This window comes from Glandiceps talaboti, chromosome 6 (genome assembly GCF_964340395.1).
Source record: "Glandiceps talaboti chromosome 6, keGlaTala1.1, whole genome shotgun sequence".
In the NCBI taxonomy this organism is placed as follows: domain Eukaryota; kingdom Metazoa; phylum Hemichordata; class Enteropneusta; family Spengelidae; genus Glandiceps; species Glandiceps talaboti.
In genome coordinates this window covers 9,608,102-9,630,187 of record NC_135554.1, presented here as the reverse complement: position 1 = coordinate 9,630,187, position 22,086 = coordinate 9,608,102, and the positions used below count along the sequence as shown (strand labels likewise).

Genomic DNA, 22,086 nt, shown 5'->3' with positions numbered 1-22,086 from the left:
GGCTCAGTTTCCCAGACTCTCACCACCGGGGGCTCAACTACAAGACCACACACAAAAGTCAGAGGGGAAATGTAATCCCAAATCGTCCACACTGGATCTCTCTCCCAGAGCAGTGCATTCTGGGAATACTTCACATTCAACATTGCATGCTGAATGATTCAGGTTCCTTCGCAAAAGGTTTGCATGCGTCAAGTGACTGGTACATCTTAAATAACACAGAATGGGCCTCATAAGCCAACTTTTCCTGACTTGGAAGAATTGTACTGTACATGTACAACTTCCGACTGTACAACTTCCGGTGTTGATGATTTGGGACTATTTCTCCAGACTTTCATCTGGGTGGTCCCGTAGTAGGTCCCCAGTGGTGAGAATCTGGGTAACAGATACTATCTAGTGTATTGCATTTCAAAGTGGTTACAACAGAAAAAGCTTTTTTTTCTTTCTTTTTTTACAGTTTTCAATCCTCTATGTATGAACTAAACAATAATTGTTTTAGATGAAAACTTTGACTTATGTTTTCCACATTTGATGTAGCTAGTTCCAGAGTTTTAGCCGTAATACTGATATATACTGAGTAATTGAGATACACGTCTCTTTGTTGTTTCTTTTCAAAATATGTCTAAGAAAGAATTATTTCACTTACAGATCATGTACCAGTATAAGTCCTATTCTGTGAGTATGTAACCATTTTTGCCTGTTGACAGAGAGAATAGAATTATGATGAATTCAGTTCGCAATGATTTCTCCTCATAAAGAATGTTTTATTAATAATAAATCATAAATTATATTTTTTTCTTTAAGAATAAAATCAACCAAAAACATATTGCAATGAAAAGTATAGAACCGATCTAATCCAGAAAAATACTGAACTATTTCTTAAATATATTTCTTTTCTCAGTAAAAGCAATTTAAATATGGATTCTTAGGTACGTTTGATATATTTTGTCTATATCTCCAATCACACCTACCATATATTGATGTCCATTAAGATAATTGGTTTCCAGTATGTTGCAAACTGACTAAGACCAGTTTCCCTGAAAACAAATGGAATTCATTACGAAGTATAGACAGTGAAAAATAATAATTTGTGTATAATGAGTATTTCACAACAAACATTATAGAAATACACTGGGCTAAACATAACAAGCATGACTGTATGTTTTAAAGTACATCTTGACAAACATGAAAAGTATATTTGATATGCCATAATAGCTTAAGGAAAACTTGCCAAAAGAATTTTTTTCTGTGGTTCACATGAATTACATAGAAAGGGAAGGATGTCAGGAGTTAGAATGAGGAACAACATCAACACTACCAGAAATAAAATTCTTACTTTCTTGTCTCAAGAAAAAAATTCTTGACACAAGAAAATTAACAACAAACAAGCACGTTCAAGAATAAATAAGAAAGTTCAAGTATGCAAAATGCCAAAATGTATGAAATATATTCTTGACACAAGAATTTTTTCTTGCCCCAAGAATTTGTCAGTAATTTTTTCTTATTGAATCTTAACATCAAGAAAGGCAATTCTCAATATAAGAATCTCCAAGAAATATACCATACATATTCTTCATATGAGATTTGAATTCTTGAGTTTTCTTGCACAAAAATCTTGGTACAAGAATAAAATTCTTACTTATGCTTGTCAACCCATGCATTCTTAATACAAGAATTGAATTCTTGAGTTTTCTTGCCCAAGAATTCTTGGTACAAGAATGAGATTCTTACTTTTTCTTGTCAACCCATGCATTCTTGTTACAAGAATTAAGTTCTTGAGTTTTCTTGAGCCAGAATTCTTGGTACAAGAATGAAATTCTTTCTTTTTCTTGTCAACCCATGCATTCTTGTTACAAGAATTGAATTCTTGAGTTTTCTTGAGCCAGAATTCTTGGTACAAGAATGAAATTCTTACTTTTTCTTGTCAACCCATGCATTCTTGAAACAAGAATTGAATTCTTGAGTTTTCTTGCCCAAGAATTCTTGGTACAAGAATGAGATTCTTACTTTTTCTTGTCAACCCATGCATTCTTGAAACAAGAATTGAGTTCTTGAGTTTTCTTGAGCCAGAATTCTTGGTACAAGAATGAAATTCTTACTTTTTCTTGTCAACCCATGCATTCTTGAAACAAGAATTGAGTTCTTGAGTTTTCTTGCCCAAGAATTCTTGGTACAAGAATGAAATTCTTACTTTTTCTTGTCAACCCATGCATTCTTGAAACAAGAATTGAATTCTTGAGTTTTCTTGAGCAAGAATTCTTGGTACAAGAATGAAATTCTTACTTTTTCTTGTCAATCCATGCATTCTTGAAACAAGAATTGAATTCTTGAGTTTTCTTGAGCAAGGATTCTTGGTATAAGAATGAGATTCTTACTTTTTCTTGTCAACCCATGCATTCTTGAAACAAGAATTGAGTTCTTGAGTTTTCTTGAGCAAGAATTCTTGGTACAAGAACGAGATTCTTGGTACAAGAATGAGATTCTTACTTTTTCTTGTCAACCCATGCATTCTTGAAACAAGAATTGAGTTCTTGAGTTTTCTTGAGCAAGAATTCTTGGTACAAGAACGAGATTCTTGGTACAAGAATGAGATTCTTACTTTTTTTTGTCAACCCATGCATTCTTGAAACAAGAATTGAATTCTTGAGTTTTCTTGAGCAAGAATTCTTGGTACAAGAACGAGATTCTTGGTACAAGAATGAGATTCTTACTTTTTCTTGTCAACCCTTGCATTCTTGTTACAAGAATTGAATTCTTGAGTTTTTATGAGCAAGAATTCTTGGTACAAGAATGAGATTCTTACTTTTTCTTGACAACCCATGCATTCTTGAAACAAGAATTGAGTTCTTGAGTTTTCTTGAGCAAGAATTCTTGGTACAAGAATGAAATTCTTACTTTTTCTTGTCAACCCATGCATTCTTGTTACAAGAATTGAATTCTTGAGTTTTCTTGAGCAAGAATTCTTGGTACAAGAACGAGATTCTTGGTACAAGAATGAGATTCTTACTTTTTCTTGTCAACCCATGCATTCTTGATACAAGAAATGAATTCTTGGGGTTTCTTGCCCAACAATTCTTGGTACAAGAATGAAATTCTTACTCTTTCTTGTCTATCCATGAATTCTTGGGGTTTCTTGCCCAAAAATACTTGGTACAAGAATGAAATTCTTACTTTTTCTTGTTCAGCCATGCACAAACAAAAGGATATATCCCTTTTGTTAATAGTGTGTCTCCATTGGTCAAGCTTGTATATATGGCCATATATGGAAGTGTGTGGACAGCCCTGATGCTTTCTGGGATAGCATCATTTGGCTCCATTTTTGAATTCACAACTGCACACCACACTTTGTTAGAAGATTGACAACATTGTCATTTTTGATCCTGTATCATACATCATATGCTTGAAAAGATGGTTTAACCTTGACCGGTTTTAGAAAAAAGATCGACCCAGCCTAGAGAGTGGCTTCTGTTGTGTTCAGAGTCTATCAACAAGTTTAAAAACGAAGACGTTAAAGAAGCAATGTGGAGGGCATTCTTTGGTAAGTGTGCAATTATTTCACATTCTTCAGAACTTTGAATCTGTATAAATGTTATCATGGTCATTGTTACACTGGGCTTGAGGTTTAAAGTTTGACTCTCCTGCCAGTGAAAGGTCTTGCAATGTCATCAAATTTATCCTGTAAGCAATGTTTAGTACACTTCACTCAATATACTCGAAGTCTAACTAACACCATGTAAACAAACCTTATGCAATCTTGAGCATGTGTACATGTACTTAGAAAAGGTGCAGATTAGCATAAATTAGACTGACAGATCAGCCATTGTGGGTGTGGCCTGGCCTACATGTAGGTACATTTTACCATAGACAGTAGAGGGGAGATTTTACATTGCCATGAAACTTGCCTAGCTACATGTACATCTCCAGAAGTAACATTCTACATAGCCCAGTAACTTGTCTTGTTTTACTATCTCAAGAAGCTCTCAACACTTAGTACAAAGACAAGGTCATGGGCAACACTTAACAATAGATATAATTATTAAACTGTACTCGATTACTATGGAAGTCTTTGACAACTTTTGAGACAATTTCTTTCTTGTTCACTTTCAGGTTGGTTACCATGACAGTGTAGCTCAAGCCTACCTCTTCCTTGTACAACTTGTGTCACCATATTGTTGTATGGCTGCGAGTCATGGATAATCTCTAAGGATATGGAGAATAAAATCAACTCCTTTGGCACATCATGTTACCGTATAATGTTAAACATCAAGAGGATTGACAAAGTACCAAATGTTACTATCTACAATCTTACAGAGACTGTGCCCCTTGTCGAGAGAGCCAGGAATCGTCAACTGAAATTCCTTGGACATGTACTGCGCATGCCTGATGGGGAGCCTGTCAAGGAGTATGCATTGTATGCCCCGAAACATGGAAAGAGGAAACCTGGAAGGCAAAGAACCCTGTTCTCAAAATACATCCACTGTCTTCTGGGAGATGCAGATGGCATGCTGAATCATGGTCAACTGTCAGAAATGGCTCAAAACCGTTGTGGCTGGAGGAAACTTATGGTCGACTGCTGCGCAGCTGAAAGATGATGATGATGACCTCTTCCTCGAAGAACAGGTACTTCAGGACAAATTTACTAATCCACATGACATGAAGAACACATCGTATACTATAGGAAGAAGCTGAAGGAACTCCATAGATACATTGTAGTACCAGACGAACGATGACAGCGAGTAGGAACAATTGTTGTTTAACTTTTTAATTTGATCCTCATTTTCCCAACTTGTAGTTTTTTCTGTGCAAAGAAATTCCTCCTGATAGAAAGAGCATTTAATTGTTTAAAGATTTGATTCAAGTTAATTAGATCATGGACATTGATGAGAAATGGACTGGAAACAACAGCCAGGTAAAGTTATGATGATTCTCTGTTGTCTGTCTGTCAGCCTATTCTATTTCAACTTCTTCATCAACCTTTTTTTTCAAACTTACGTTGTCACTTCTTTTCTGAAATCAGAAGTCAGATTACTTTGATATTTGGTGCACTGAGAATGACTATTTTCTGCACAGATCAATCAGGCTATTTTGACTTCTTGTCCAAAGTCATTGGTCAGATTGCATTGACATTAATTGTGCACATCCCTATTTTTAGTGGATATTTTGGATAAAAAGTAATGTACCCAATAGACGGGGAATAAATCAGTTCTACCATTTGTACACAATTGATTTCCTTTGATCTTTTGCTTGCTTTCCACTACATTTCTCTCCAATGTCTATGATTTGTTTGATTTTTAATCTTTTAAGTAAAAATTGAAATTCATTCAGGGGCAATTGAATATGAAGTCTCCCTATTGCAATTTAAGATTTCTGTTGCCATCTAAATTACAGAAAGTGTGCATTTCTTGGGTAGGTACCCTGTTGCTGTTAACTGTCGTAAAATAGGCTATTAGCAAATTTACTGGGGTTGTCTGTCAATGTCATACTTTTATCCTTGAGCTTGTGAAATCAAGGTCCATTAAGTTTTTGGGGCAAGCCCAGTGAACTATTTCAATGGACTGAGGCCGTTTAAGTTAGGCTAAATATCTTGTAATTAATATCCAGATTTCATTTCACTGTAACAAGATAAATGTATGATGGCATATAAAAGTATTTAAAGAAGATGAAACTGGTTGAAGTGTTGCACGACATTGAAATGTTATATTTTTAGAAGAGTTCAAAAAATATTTAATGACAGTTTTATTAACTTACATGTATATTGCCATTATTTATGTTAATAAAAGTTTTAAAATTTACAAGTTTTGTTTGGGGTAGATTTTTCATTAAAGGGTCTGTATTTATGGAAATCATTTTTTCCATATAATGAGTACTTTTCCTTGAATATTCTCCAGATAAGAATTCTTTTTCTTGCATATTCTTGAGACAAGAATTCTCTTTCTTGAATATTCTGAGGACAAGAATTCTCTTTCTTGAATATTCTTAGGACAAGAATTCTCTTTCTTGAATATTCTTGGGCCAAGAATTCTGTTGCTTGAATATTCTTGAGGCAAGAATTCTTTTTCCTAAATATTCTTGAGACAAGAATTCTCTTTCTTGAATATTCTCCAGATAAGAATTCTTTTTCTTGCATATTCTTGAGACAAGAATTCTCTTTCTTGAATATTCTTGAGACAAGATTCCCTTTTCTTGAATATTCTTAGGACAAGAATTCTCTTTCTTGAATATTCTTGGGACAAGAATTCTATTTCTTGATTATTCTTGGGACAAGAATTCTTTTTCTTGAATATTCTTGAGACAAGAATTCTTTTTCTTGAATATTCTTGAGACAAGAATTCTCTTTCTTGAATATTCTTGGGACAAGAATTCTTTTTCTTGAATATTCTTGGCACAAGAATTCTCTTTCTTGAAAATTCCTGGGACAAGAATTCTTCTTCTTGAATATTCTTGGGACAAGAATTCTATTTCTTGATTATTCTTGAGACAAGAATTCTTTTTCTTGAATATTCTTGAGACAAGAATTCTTTTTCTTGAATATTCTTGGGCCAAGAATTCTCTTTCTTGAATATTCTTGGGACAAGAATTCTCTTTCTTGAATATTCTTGGGGCAAGAATTCTGTTGCGTGAATATTCTTGGGACAAGAATTCTCTTTCTTGAATATTCTTGAGACAAGATTCCCTTTTCTTGAATATTCTTAGGACAAGAATTCTCTTTCTTGAATATTCTTGGGACAAGAATTCTATTTCTTGATTATTCTTGAGACAAGAATTCTTTTTCTTGAATATTCTTGAGACAAGAATTCTTTTTCTTGAATATTCTTGAGACAAGAATTCTCTTTCTTGAATATTCTTGGGACAAGAATTCTATTTCTTGAATATTCTTGGCACAAGAATTCTTTTTCTTGAATATTCTTGGCACAAGAATTCTCTTTCTTGAAAATTCCTGGGACAAGAATTCTCCTTCTTGAATATTCTTGGGACAAGAATTCTATTTCTTGATTATTCTTGAGACAAGAATTCTTTTTCTTGAATATTCTTGGGCCAAGAATTCTCTTTCTTGAATATTCTTGGGGCAAGAATTCTGTGGCGTGAATATTCTTGGAACAAGAATTCTATTGCTTGAAAATTCTTGGGACAAGAATTCTATTTCTTGAATATTCTTGGGACAAGAATTCTCTTTCTTGAATATTCTTGGGACAAGAATTCTATTTCTTGAATATTCTTGGGACAAGAATTCTATTTCTTGAATATTCTTGGGACAAGAATTCTATTTCTTGAATATTCTTGGCACAAGAATTCTTTATCTTGAATATTCTTGAGACAAGAATTCTATTTCCTCAATATTCGAGACTAGAATTCTCTTTCTTGAATATTCTTGGGACAAGAATTCTTTCTCTTGATAATTCTCGGGACAAGAATTCTATTTCTAGAAAATTCTTGGGACAAGAATTCTCTTTCTTGAATATTCTTGGGACAAGAATTCTTTTTCTTGATAATTCTCAGGACAAGAATTCTCTTTCTTGAATATTCTTGGGACAAGATTCCCTTTTCTTGAATATTCTTGGGAGAAGAATTCTTTTCCTTGAATGTTCTTTGGACAAGAATTCTCTTTCTTGAATATTCTTGAGACAAGAATTTATTCTCGAGAATATTCTTGGGACAAGAATTCTCTTTCTTGAATATTCTTGAAATAAGTTCTTAGGACAAGATTTTTGGCTAAACCTGGCATAAGAAAAAAATTCTTGATATAAGAATTCATCGGTTAGAATTTTCAAGAATTGCAATTCTTAACCTACTGATTCTTGTCTCAAGAATTTTTTTCTTGTGTGAAGAATTTTTTTCTTGTCTCAAGAATTTCATTTCTGGTAGTGAAGTCTTTTTTTCCTGTTGTAGTTTACACCTGCCACAGGACAGTGTCAAAACCCCCAGTTACCTATTACTATACTTTGAACATTTATTGTACAGTTACTTTTCAGCACTGTGTTCATCCACTGATTATTTCCAATGTAGAAACTAATATACAAGGGTAGAAATGCCACAACACTAATTTTTGTGGTGACTATACTTAATACCAACAGTCAACTTAGAAGACAAATGTAGGGAGTTACTGAGTTTTATAACTTACTTTGCACTTCCATATTCTACAAGTACAGGTGTACCAGAGTTAGGTGGTAGGTAAAATAATGGAACACCTTTCTTGATACTGTCTGGTATGTTGTAATAGGCTGGATTGGCAGCAAATGACATCAAATGTACCAACATTTGGTCTGTCTGTTGTAAACTGAATTGTAGACAAAATAAATGGTAGTCTAGCTAATCAGAAAGGAAGTTTCAAAGAAGGGTAAAAAAAGGCAAGGCTGGTTTCATAGTAGCTGCATTTTTTCATGCTTTAGGGACCTAGAAAAGTGATATTCACCAACAATGTGCAAACTTAACCTTTATACTCAAATAGTTATAAAATTTACAAATCAGGCTTAGAAGAGGCCTGCTGTATACACTTGGGCATGATATTCTGGGAAACAAAGGAGCAACAATCCCCAAAGAAAACTTTATTTAAACACTAGAAATTGCTAGGCATGACACCCCAGTGAAATATCAAAATTGCCTTAGAGGGCATACACTGATTGTAACTTTCAATCATAGGGTTTACAGTAGTAATTGAACTATGTAAAAGACAATAATCACATGTCTGGGACCTTTGTAGTGTCTGCCAGAATCTCTTGACAACTATAGTCCTGTACACACTTACCTTTGTAGTATCTGCCAGAATCTCTTGACAACTATAGTCCTGTACACACTTACCTTTGTAGTGTCTGCCAGAATCTCTTGACAACTATAGTCCAGTACATACTTACCTTTGTAGTGTCTGCCAGAATCTCTTGACAACTATAGTCCTGTACATACTTACCTTTGTAGTGTCTGCCAGAATCTCTTGACAACTATAGTCCTGTACATACTTACCTTTGTAGTGTCTGCCAGAATCTCTTGACAACTATAGTTCTGTACATACTTACCTTTGTAATGTCTGCCAGAATCTCTTGACAACTACAGTCCTGTACATACTTACCTTTGTAGTGTCTGCCAGAATCTCTTGACAACTATAGTCCTGTACATACTTACCTTTGTAGTGTCTGCCAAAATCTCTTGACAACTATAGTCCTGTACATACTTACCTTTGTAGTGTCTGCCAGAATCTCTTGACAACTATAGTCCTGTACATACTTACCTTTGTAGTGTCTGCCAGAATCTCTTGACAACTATAGTCCTGTACATACTTACCTTTGTAGTGTCTGCCAGAATCTCTTGACAACTATAGTCCTGTACATACTTACCTTTGTAGTGTCTGCCAGAATCTCTTGACAACTATAGTTCTGTACATACTTACCTTTGTAATGTCTGCCAGAATCTCTTGACAACTATAGTCCTGTACATACTTACCTTTGTAGTGTCTGCCAGAATCTCTTGACAACTATAGTCCTGTACATACTTACCTTTGTAGTGTCTGCCAAAATCTCTTGACAACTATAGTCATGTACATACTTACCTTTGTAGTGTCTGCCAGAATCTCTTGACAACTATAGTTCTGTACATACTTACCTTTGTAGTGTCTGCCAGAATCTCTTGACAACTATAGTTCTGTACATACTTACCTTTGTAGTGTCTGCCAGAATCTCTTGACAACTATAGTCCTGTACATACTCTTGTGTAGTTGTTTCGTAGTGCATGTCACATCATGAAGGAATTCGTAGCTGCCTTCTATGGTCACCTCCACATGGGTAGTTCTCCTGTGTGAGTTTACAAAATAATTTGTCATACATACATACATACATACATACATACATACATACATGCATGCATACATACATGCATGCATGCATGCATACATACATATATACATACATACATACATACATACATACATGCATGCATACATACATGCATGCATGCATGCATACATACATACATACATACATACATACATACATACATACATACATACATACATACATACATACATGACAACACACATTTATGCGCATACATACACATATACACACACATATATGTATACAGACACATGCACACATGAATGCAAAAACACACATATATGCACTCGATGCATGTATACAATATACGTTGGGTACATCAAAAGAGAAGTGACAAAAGTCATCTTTTTTGGTTCATAAACAATGGGATATTATGAGTGTTTAACACATCTCAACCTTGGACACAGGTATACAACATACAACCTTTGAATTCACAATGTACAGATACTCACTTAGCAGCTGATACTGGCCATGGCGACAGAGCAAGGTACTCCACTCTGACATTGTGTCTCCATGGTAATGCTAATCTCACTTCTAATTGGCTGTCACCTTAAAAAGAGAAATTACAATATTAGTCTATGGATCACCCATAATTCATTGAGTGTCTATAACCACAGTATTGTGTTCACTAGTTATTAACTATCGTGTGTACATTGTAATGTATTTTGATTTCTTTGCAAATACAAATTATATTGATGTTATCACAGTAAAATGATGTCTATGCGATATTTCAATTGCAAAACATTGTGATTACAGCAAAATGGGGTTGTGAGGTATTTCGAAAGCTCATGGGACATGATGTTTATTTACACAATAAAAGATAGACACATTTCATATTTAGAATACTTACTTTTAGTTAGAGCTACATCTTTGATAGTGTACCCTTCACGTAATCTAAGAGATAGAATATTGAAGATCGATGTTTGGAAATTGTCTTCTGCATGTTTCTTTCTAATCATTGGAATTCTACACATGCCGTGTTCATCCAGGACAAAGGATGGCTTGATGCTGGAATAAAACACACAATCAATTATTAGTATTTCACATATGTGTATTTGAATATGGGAATTGTGGTATGGACTGCTGTATATATCTTCTCTATATATGATGTGGGGTACATCTCTTCTATGCAATGTGTGACATTGAGGATGATTGACATTCAGAGTTTCTGATGTGTGTAAAAGGTATAGTATGACCACATGTCTATTGTTGTATTGAGGTACATATCATATCGCATCACATCGCATCACATCACATCGCATCACATCACATTGCATTGCATCATATCGCATTGCATTGCATCACATCACACTGCATCGCATCACATAGCACTGTACCACATCACATTGCATCACATCACATCACACTGCATTGCATCGCATCACATTGCATCACATAGCACTACATCACATCACATCACATAATATTCCATTGCATCACATCACATCACATTGCATAGCATTAAATTATTAAATTATAAGCATGTTATACCATACTGAGATATCACATCATGTCATGTTACATCTTGAATCATTACATTTGTAATACAACACCAAAGTAACATCACATGGATGACATCACATCACATCATGTCACATCGCATTGCATCACATCGCATTGCATCGCATCACACTGCATCACATCATACTGCATCACATCACACTGCATCACATCATATTGCATCAGATGAGATCACATCACACATTAGAATCATGTTACACAATACCAAAACCCACAGTATCATTTTGGATCACATTGTAATGCATCGAATCAAATCACATAAACATGACATAACATAGCATAACATGGCATGGCATCACATCCTATCACATCACATTATGTCAATCCACATCATGTCACATCACATCACATCACATCACACCACTGTATCCCATTACATCATATCTGCTAACAGACTTACTTTCCCTGCCTTTTATTAAATCACCTACCTGTCTGAAGTCCATCCTATATCTGCTGAAATCACTTCATGTTGACGACCTTTGACACAAAAATCAAACATTTAAGAATCACAGAATATTACACACCCATAATCTATATTTCCACCTAAGGAAAAAAAAAATCTTTTCATTCCAAGCATCTCAAAGTGACAATATTGTAATTCAGTAATAATATCAACAAAAAGATTTTAGCAGACACAAAGATTAGCTTACAGTTCCTTTATACACACAGTGTACAGCAAAACATCTTAAGTTTATTTTAATTTTGTCATTTTTATTTTTGTGTTTTGGTTCCTGCGGTAGGCACTTTTGAACATACAATGTAAATGGTACCATATTTCATTGGAGAAACTTCTTTGACAAAGGCTGCTTTACTAAGAATAACACTTCATTGTTCTGCACTACTCTGCATACAAATGTAAGTCTTTGGACTGTTATAAACTGTGGAACATTCAAAGTTGTTTTGTGGCCTAATTTATTGCTACTAAATTACATCTGTATAACAACATCAGCAGAGATATTACGAATTACAATACTGTCACTTCGTTCAGTTGGGACTATCTTCTAACCCTGTATAATTAACCAAATACAGCTTTTACATTTACATGCAGGGTTAGTTGACATTGTAGCCTACAATCTGGCTTTGTGAGGATTTCTGGCTCTTGCCTTTTCACGGCCACAGCTGGTATTTCGCTAGCAGCCATTTATTCAAACCTAAACGCAGATTACCGCAGCGATGTTCAACCCTAATTCAATATCGTAATTATGTACTATACATCACACAGGTCAACCCTCTGAGTTGGTTCTAATCACATGGTGACATTATTCTTTTCATCTCACAGTGGAAAGAATTTAAAACCAATAAGAATTTGTGCCTTTTTTTCTGGGCGAACATTCATTAAAGTAAACAGCCACTACTAGTGAAATGCAAGGTGTGGTTGGGAAATGGCGAGTGCCAAGAATCCACACATGACCAGATTCTAAGGCTATTGACAAGAGTATTCAGTTACCATTTTAATATTATGTGCATCAGTTGTCTATTTGTATGCTATAAAGACGAGGATGTCTTCATCATTATCATCCTTATCCTCAACATCATCATCATCATCATCATCATCATCATCATCATCATCATCATCATCATCATCATCATCGCTATGGTGATGATAGGATATCAGTGAGAGTGGAGGAAGGTGGTGTTTGCTGTACAAACATTCAAATCTCATGCAGTAAGACACAACTTATCCATGTTCTGAGTAATGCTGCAGATTTCATGTTATACTATTTTTTGTATTCCTAACAATGAAACAAACAAGCTGTTGGTCACCGCGAGTGGTTACATCTTACGTTTTGTGGCTGCAAAGTTTTGGTGTTCAAATGTAGACATGGACACATGAAAGCCAGCTGACCAGGTAATAATCAACACATCAATGTCAATTCTAATGAACCCCTAATGTCTCTCCTTCTGCTTACAATTTGTAAGTTACATCTCAGACCACTGTTTTGAGGTCAGAGGTTACATGGACCCACAGACAAAGGAAGAGCTTGTAATCCCCCTATTAACACCTTGGAACAAAACCCGTTGCTAATCTGTTTCTTCCTTGTCTGTGATGGACGCCACTACGCACAGTTTACCGATGACCATAGTGTAAAAAATAAAGTTCAAATTTACCATTAATAGTGTTTCACTTAGATCAATATTAATGGGTAACAATCTACCCTAATTCTCTATAAGATTGCAACCAAATTTATGGTAAAATGACAGTTGAAAACATTGTAATCTTTAAATCATATCACAACTGCAGTCTGCTACTGGATTCTAGAATACACAGTCACATGGTACTGTCAATAATATGTACACACTTTTGAGCTTAGGTGTATGAATCTGCACATTTAGCATACACATCCAAAGGGTAAACCTATCTCCGTTATCACTGTACTCATTTGTGTAACCCTTCATATACATGTAGAAGAAAGTCTAATTCCGATAAACACTACCACACTCAGCCACAAATTCCATGAAAATTTTTCAGCCAATACAGAACAAGCCATATTATAAAATGCATTTCATGCAATAAACTTCATTTCATAACATTATGCATGCAACTTCAATTAACGCCATTACAATTCTTATATAAGGTCCCCAGTAGCTGTAATGTGTTATCAATATTATTTTTTGTTAATTTTTGCCTTTTGAAAAATACACCGATTCTTACTGGAAAGAGTTTAAGCTGATCAACCCATCTACCGGATATGAATGTCCCTACGTGATGTCCATGTGTAAACAGTACAAGGCAATGATTCAGATCATATAATCGCTTGTCAACAAATTGTAAACACGTTTTCGTCCAAAAAACTGCAAACAGTTGGACGCTGATAGAATTTGATCTAGACTCTCTCACTAGTCCTTGGGAGCATCACTATTAGCTGTTTTTTATGTACCAATATTACCGAATAATTGTACTAAAATATCCTTGTACTGTGGGCCCTCATCGACTACAGTTCCTGCGACTCCTTATTGCGATTCCCCAATCGCAGTGACATGTCAACAAATGATTAGCCCTATGTAGTCAATGAGGGTCAACAGTACAAATTATGCAGTAGATATTGGTACACAGAAAACAGCTGTTTTAGCAATGTGATGCCCCGAGGACTGTGAGTGAGTCTAAGTTTGATCATTATATGATAATACCAACCTTGGATACAATAACATAAATTTATACAATGACAAAACAAGCACACAAATTAAGTTACAGTTACAACTATTGTGGCTTTAAATATTACACACAGGTCTGTACTTCTATTGTAAAACCCCTTACTATGCCATAGGTAATAAACTAAATACGCTGTACAGATATCATAAGTCTTGTCACAGAATTCACCAATGTCAAATCAAACTCATCACACATGCATAAAATGTACGTACTCAATAAAATTCATATGGATTACACTTTGATGAGTCTTAGTTTACAGTAAAATTACAACCCACGAAAAAAATACCAGTACGTTTGCTTGAATGACATAAGTGGAGGAAAGACTTCCTGCCAACACAAAAATTAGGTGAAAACAACAATTTACAACTGCTACAAAAACAACAGACAGTGTAGCTTTGATCATCGACATTGGAGATCTACAGGTTATACTTTTTTTAATGTAGGTTTACACATTGCCTTTAATATCAGGTTTTTTTTTATATCTAAGGAAGTAGCAATATAATAGTAACAGTCGGACTCAATTGTTTTAACATGTAGCAATCTATCGACAAACATAGTTATGGAATCTGGGCTCATGTGATGTTTATACTTTGATAAGTTACAGACACAAATTACATTGTATGTCTTTGCATAAAACAATGTCCCATTCCTGGTTACCACTAGAAAGCAAATTCACTGGAGTTTTTTCGTGGGTTGTAACTTGTAGTACATCATCTATCAACCACTAATCTACTCCTCTCTATTAATTATGTAACCAATGTACTGCTAAACAGTTTCATATCATTTCATATTACTTATTATAATTTTATTTTTAATATTAGGATTATTTCTTATAATATTTTCACTTTTAGCTAAATTGAGAAGACTGTTACATTTGGATTATTATTATTGACTATTCCATTATTTTTCATCAATTTCATTAGCTAATCTGCTGAAATGATGAGTGGTATTTTTTGGCTCAATTAAAGTGGCTGTACGGATGAAAAATAGGTATTTATTTTTTATTTATAATTTATAAAACAACCTTACTATATTGTTCTACTTGGAAATACAAGGAAAAGGAACATAAGTCTGTGTTCGTAACGCTTGAGTCAATAAATTGCTCTACAGTGTGTTTGTTATTGTAAGTACAATAACAAACATGTAACACACTTTTCAATGTTTTGCGATGTATTGAGTTACAAACAAGGACTTGATATATGTTCTGTTACATTGTATTTCTAAGTAGAAAAAAAGGTAGTAGAGTTATTCTGTCAATTAAAGTTCAGAGACAAATCTTGGCGTCAGTGCAGAAAGGTCGTATCTGCTATGCAATTGTATTTAGGCCGATAAGACCATACTGCACTGATGCGACAAAATAGCTAATTTTTCATCCCATGAAAATTACTCATTATTTTTGCACTCCCAATTTTGCTAATTAATAATTCATTACTCCTAATTTTCATTCCTATGGTCACTTTAACTGAACATTATTAGATAATATTGATTGTGACTGTTAATTAGAGGAGATCATTTATTGTCTCTGTCAATCACTTTGTACATCGTATGAGACAGTACGTCAATCTCTCAATTTTGTACAAATATGGGAAACCACAAAAAGGGGGTCGGTAGGCATATCTAACTAATATTAATACACATATAACATATATTATAAAGAGCGAAAAATTATGTTACAAAAAAATACCCTGAACATAATAACAACATAGTACACAGACAAGTTACATAACTGTTTATATCATGCTTTTTTAAAGAGTCAAGACAACTAGAGAGATACACATTCCAGGTTTTTTTTCTCTAGAGAGGCAAGAGCGATAAAGAGGGCTTTAAGGTTATGCAAATGTTATGCAAATGATGTGAAGTGGATACAATTATGTGGAACCATATAGACAGTGGAACCTTTGTTTTGTGAATGAAAATACACCTTTGTGAGGAACAGCACCCTCTAGTGATAGAGCTAGGCAGTGATGTAGAAGAGTGAACAGTTGATTGGTGAATGATCAAGCCAGGCCTATAACTTCAGAACTTCAGGAAAATACACATCATATTTGCATCAAGTTTTATAATGTCATATTTTAATGTTGGCGTATACTATTGGTTGAGTGATTTCTAGTCGAGTCAATATTATGTATGCTTTTCATAAACGATATAAATTAATATACACGACTGTATGTAATATGTAATAACTTAGTTTATAATTTGCATTACCTAAGTTGCAATTTTACAACTTTTATCACCATAACATAACTGTATATAATATTTGCTAACTTAGTTCATACTTTGTGTTACCTAAGTTACAATTCGACCACCATAACATAACTGTATATAAAATATTTGCTAACTTAGTTCATTCTTCGTGTTACTTAAGTTATAATTTTACTACCATAACATGATAAAAATCATTAGATTTCTTGGTTGATAGTATGACTTCACACGCCAAGCCGCTATGGAATACATTACTATAGGCAAGGGGAGAATTAAGTCTATCTTGTTCTATTTGAACTATTTGACATGAGGTGAAATGCTACCACAGGTACAGTCAATAAAAAACATTCGGAAGGCTATGTTTGTATTCATTGGCTTTATGGCAATAGCTTTTTAAAGGTGTTTCTTTGATATTTTTGCAGATAAAATTTTTGGATGAACAGAAAAAAAGAAGAATAATGGTCAGACATCTGTTCAAAACAGCTGAATCGCTAGAGGGCGCTATATTGGATAGGTGGTGTCATTGAAATGCCAACATCAATGGAGGCCATTCTGTTTTCTCACACTTCAACAAAATCTTATATCGGCTTCACATGTGCAGAATTATGCAGTATATGCTTAAAAAGTTAGGCTGAGGGAATGCAGTCAGTTTTTAGAGCAAAAGCGCTGGTTATGGCGTTGGCATGTTGCTGGCAAACTTACAAGTTACAACAGGGCATGCATTGCTAGCTGGATTAGCATATGTAACTAATGACTTACCACAGAATTGTAACCACAAATTTTCTGAGGGGGTAATAAATAGTAGAAGTAAAAACTATCAATGTGGGAAAGAAGATAATAATGACACACAGTTGCAAAAAACACACAGAGAGACAGACAGACACCAATAATACACAACACCATGCAGTGAGAGAACAGTGGAAAATGCATGAGAGTTGACAAGAGTATAAAACATACAGACACACACGCAGACACACACACAGACACACACACACAAACACACACAGAGTGAATTACAACTTTTACATTGAAACACTTGAATAGATTATATCATATGATAATGAAGTTGATTGAATTAAAAACACTGACAATAACACACTGTACTGGTAATACACTTAAAAGCAAATCTGACGCTGTAAGTTTGATATTGAATAGAAGAAAAACTAGGCATGGCTCATTTAATTAGAACATAAAGCCTACACTAGGTTGTCATAAACCACTGTACTCTTAACGGCTGTGTGAACCAAAATGCACACTTCCTTGTTATTCTTTGGTTAAGTCGGTGGAAAAATATATCCTTGCTTGCGAGCATGAGTCTCTACAACTTCACAAGTCATAACATACTACCATGGCGGTATATACCTCCATGATACTACAGTGTAGTTCATATGGCATCAATAATATCTGACCAATCTCGATTTCCTACAGTCCACAATTTTGCACTTCAAAATTCTACCTGATATTTTGTAAGACTGTATATTACCGTATGTACAAATATTGATAAATGGTCAAGTACAAAACAGCTAGATATGTGACTACATTTGTGTATGTGTAGGTTTCAGAGTGGACAAAAATGCAAAGGAGGGGGGTCTACACACATCCAGGGACCTTCCAACTGTAACTGCACTCCTGGATGATATTAATATTCATGAGCTAAATAATATTCATGATATAATTAGCATAACATATACAATAAATGCATAGTAATGAAGAGAAACAAAGGGGTGTTCTATAGGACTTTCACACACATATATATAACCACAGGTGTCTACAGAAGGAACTCAGCCAGCTTTGACTATCTTCCCGCTCATTGTTTCAAAGTGCCATTCTCCTCAGACGTGTTAACTTACATGTATTTTCAATGGCATGTGTGATAATTAATATCTATATTATGTACTTAGTCTAAGAACAATAGAATGTTTTGTAGTGGGCTGCAGTTTTTTTGTGTTGGCTATTTTCGATGAATGCTGCCGACCAACTTGAGGAGGTCCCGACACATGATTATAGTTTTACACGTACAAGTTGAAGGCGAAAGATTACTGGGGAAATCATGTACAGTATAACAACCTCTTCACAGCAAGAATAAAGTCCCTCTTACCACAACTTGAAAACAAAGCCAGTATACCACATATAAAAGTGTATTTGAGTGTTTGTTTTTTTAATGTGGAGGTGGTCATTTATTGAGAAGATTCATTCCATATGTGTTTATACAGGTGTACAAGACAGTAAAGAGAATGGAAAGTGCAGTTATTATAACTGTACATGTAGTAACCTTGGTTAAGACATTTTCTATACTTACTACTTTTTAAACAGATTTAATCAGACACCTTTTATCAGTGGATGTCACTTGAAATCATTTTACACTGTCTATGGTTCTACTCTACAGCATTCAATCTAACAGTAACCATGTCATATTGTTTTTGGTACAAAGACTACCACTTGTTGTTTTCTGAGAGGTTTTTTTTTAGCTATTAACTGTTTGTGCTATAAAACACAGAGCCAAAACTGTAGTTTTTATCATAATACTACAGTAACAGTAACAATGAAATTTACCTCAATCTGTTTAAAATGCGGTAACCACTACACAACAAGATCTCCATTTCTACTCTACCATGCATTCCTACACTGGTGCATTGTACAATATCTCCATTTCTACCATTCCTACACTGTACAAGGTAAGAGTAACTATTTACAGGATTTACATAATAAATAAAACGTATCCCTGAAAACTTTGTAGCATAAATGTAGTTGTTAACAATACCAGGATCTGTCATTCCATTTTTACTCTGTACAAGGTAAGCATGAGTTTTTACAGTATTCATGCAAAAAATAATACACATCCCTTAAAAAAAATCACGTATTGTATTTGTTTGTGTTAACCTACATGGAGGAGTGATTGTGTAAGTTCTCACAGAAAGACAACCTAATGAATCTACCAACTCTGAAGTACAGGTATACATACACATAAACCTGTAGAATGGATAAATCTGATTTAAGAATTGAAGGTGTAAATAAATTTGGGTCAGTAATACTGAAATGATACTTCAGTGTAAGCAGTAAATTTGATATTCTTAGTCACCATACCTTTGATGTAGTCGATCTTGACTCCATCCAAACCTTTCTGGAAGTTCCATGAGAAGAATGCTTTGTGGTATACATTCATTTCACCAGAGTTATCCTGGTCCTGTAAGGATGGAAATGAATAAAGTTCAAAAACTAGAATTTTCTTGTAACAAATCACAATTACACAATGCAAGTCGTAAATTTTGAAATGATGGAATGGGTGGGGGAAGAGGAGGCGGAGGAGAGATTACACACACTGGTTAAAATGGTGAAAATGGGATGGGATGGGATGGGTTGCGTTGGGATGGGATGGGATGAGATGGGATGGGATGGGGAGGGAGAGAAAAGACATTGAACAAAGGTCAAACTGGTAAAAAAAAAAAGTCTTAAGATCTCATGAGTAAGTGGATTAAAAACTTGATCAAAAGGATATTTCCTTTTCACTCCACAGCAAAGTTTTGACTGTAAACATAACTATTCATTGCATAAAATATCAACATGTATACAATGTTGTGACACACTCTAATATACAGTTTCATTCTGTGGAAAAGACAGCAAAATTGATAGAAAAGGCATTCCTGCATGAGTAGAAAAAGACAGGTTGTATAGACCTCTTTTAGAATATGTTTAACTTTTGACTTGTTATTTTGTACATATTTACGAGGCCTAACTGAAATAATTTCAAATTAGTTGTTTATCCTACACTGAGCTATTGATCTCGCCACTTACCAGTGTGCCCGCTAAGCCAATTTGACATGCCACTGGTGCACACAATTTCTAGTGATGCACAACAATTCCCCTATAATGTATCTCTTACTATATGGTGACTCACAAGAAATACCAGTTTTTCTCATTTTTGACTTACAACAACAAAATTTGGCTATCATTAGAGGGTGCACTACCCCTTATATATTATATACCTGATTGGGTAACCCAGTCTTTATCCATTAAATAATACCTTATGTATTTGCATGTACTTACCAGATTAGGACACTTGGCAAGGAAGGCACCAAACGTAGCCGTGGCAACAGCTTGCATAAGTTCTAAATGTGGTACAGCACCAAAACTACAATGTGGATGATATCCACGACCAACTTGAATAAATGAACACGCTACAGTGCTCTTTCTTAGCTCAGATAGTAAGTTATCCGTTATAGCCATGTCAGGAAGTCCTGTGATGCCGTCAGTAATCACTATAATACCTGCAAGCAATGTGTATACATTGTCAATTTTTTGCTGTCATCACTGGGTAAACAAAAGACATATATGTAATAAAATAATGTTTTTTTGTTAAGGGTGGTTGGTACACAAAATACCCAGGAGTTACAAGAGGGTATCCTACAAACTTGATAGCACAAGGCACCTAATAAATCAAGTCTCATTCCATTGAAAAGCTGTTGTGCAAAGAGTCTGCTGTATGTTGTAAGATTTGTTGTTCCTCCCTGTGTAACTGACTGTTTCATAACACTTGATAGTTATAAGATTCAGAGTAGAAAAACAACTCCCTACATCCAAACTGTATCCATGGTGACACAGAGGGTAAATCTACATTGGATAATCTATTCACAGCACTCTCATTATGCATGTAGTAAAGCATATACAAGTGATACTTACCAGCACTGGTATTCTCAGGTAGTAGCTGTAGAGCCAATATTCCATACCTCAACATATCAACTAAACCAGTTTCAGGGGTTGCCATGGCAGTAGTTTTAGCTGGACTTCTTGGTCTTTTATCAATGATGTCATCAAATAGTCCACCAGTCAGTTGATCAGCTTCTGTTAGGTGTGGATTTATACCTATACTCTCCATGGATGCTGAATAAAATAGATTATTTTCATAACACAAGAATAAATAATAAAGTAAACATTAGATATTTTAGTCACAATTAGATTCACAAGAAATGAAGCAGAGAGGATGCCTTACAATTATATACATTCACAACAAAAGAAATAAACATGTTATGTTATTATTTCCAAGGAAACTGATGTAATATTTTGTGTATGGCAACTGGGACACTGTTCAAGTAATGTAAACTGATTCCAATCATATCTCAAGTCAGTTCTCCTCAAGTTTATAGAGTTTATAGTAGAGACAGATGTGATTTTGGTTCAATTTTCACAACATGACATCATCTGGAATGATTTTGGAACTGTTTCATGTAGATATATAGAACTGAACCACGACTGTGCCTCAGTCAACCCAGCTGTATAATTGGGGATCTGGTAGGATAGAGGTTGCAATGTGAATGATTTAATCCTATGTACTTTAATATAAAGGCTGTAATGGATTGTATGCTTCCCAGGGAGTTGAAGAAGTATAAAGGGCCGTTG

At 34.7% G+C, this 22,086-nt stretch overlaps 1 protein-coding gene across 3 annotated transcripts in view; it reads right to left on the bottom strand.

The window, feature by feature from the left end:
- Nucleotides 1-22,086, bottom strand: part of LOC144436100 (KICSTOR complex protein SZT2-like) — a 99,669-nt gene that overhangs the window by 71,877 nt on the left and 5,706 nt on the right. For 2 of the 3 annotated variants that reach the window (XM_078124785.1, XM_078124787.1), the window contains exons 7-17: nucleotides 21,370-21,570; nucleotides 20,737-20,957; nucleotides 19,777-19,876; nucleotides 17,452-17,475; nucleotides 11,768-11,816; nucleotides 10,669-10,826; nucleotides 10,271-10,367; nucleotides 9,642-9,776; nucleotides 8,117-8,272; nucleotides 969-1,034; nucleotides 644-694 (exon numbers count right to left, since the gene is read on the bottom strand). In XM_078124785.1, the coding sequence (XP_077980911.1) occupies nucleotides 644-694; nucleotides 969-1,034; nucleotides 8,117-8,272; nucleotides 9,642-9,776; nucleotides 10,271-10,367; nucleotides 10,669-10,826; nucleotides 11,768-11,816; nucleotides 17,452-17,475; nucleotides 19,777-19,876; nucleotides 20,737-20,957; nucleotides 21,370-21,570 (1,258 nt within the window). The remainder of the gene's footprint in view (nucleotides 1-643; nucleotides 695-968; nucleotides 1,035-8,116; nucleotides 8,273-9,641; nucleotides 9,777-10,270; nucleotides 10,368-10,668; nucleotides 10,827-11,767; nucleotides 11,817-17,451; nucleotides 17,476-19,776; nucleotides 19,877-20,736; nucleotides 20,958-21,369; nucleotides 21,571-22,086) is intronic. The other variant, XM_078124786.1, reaches the window with a different exon arrangement.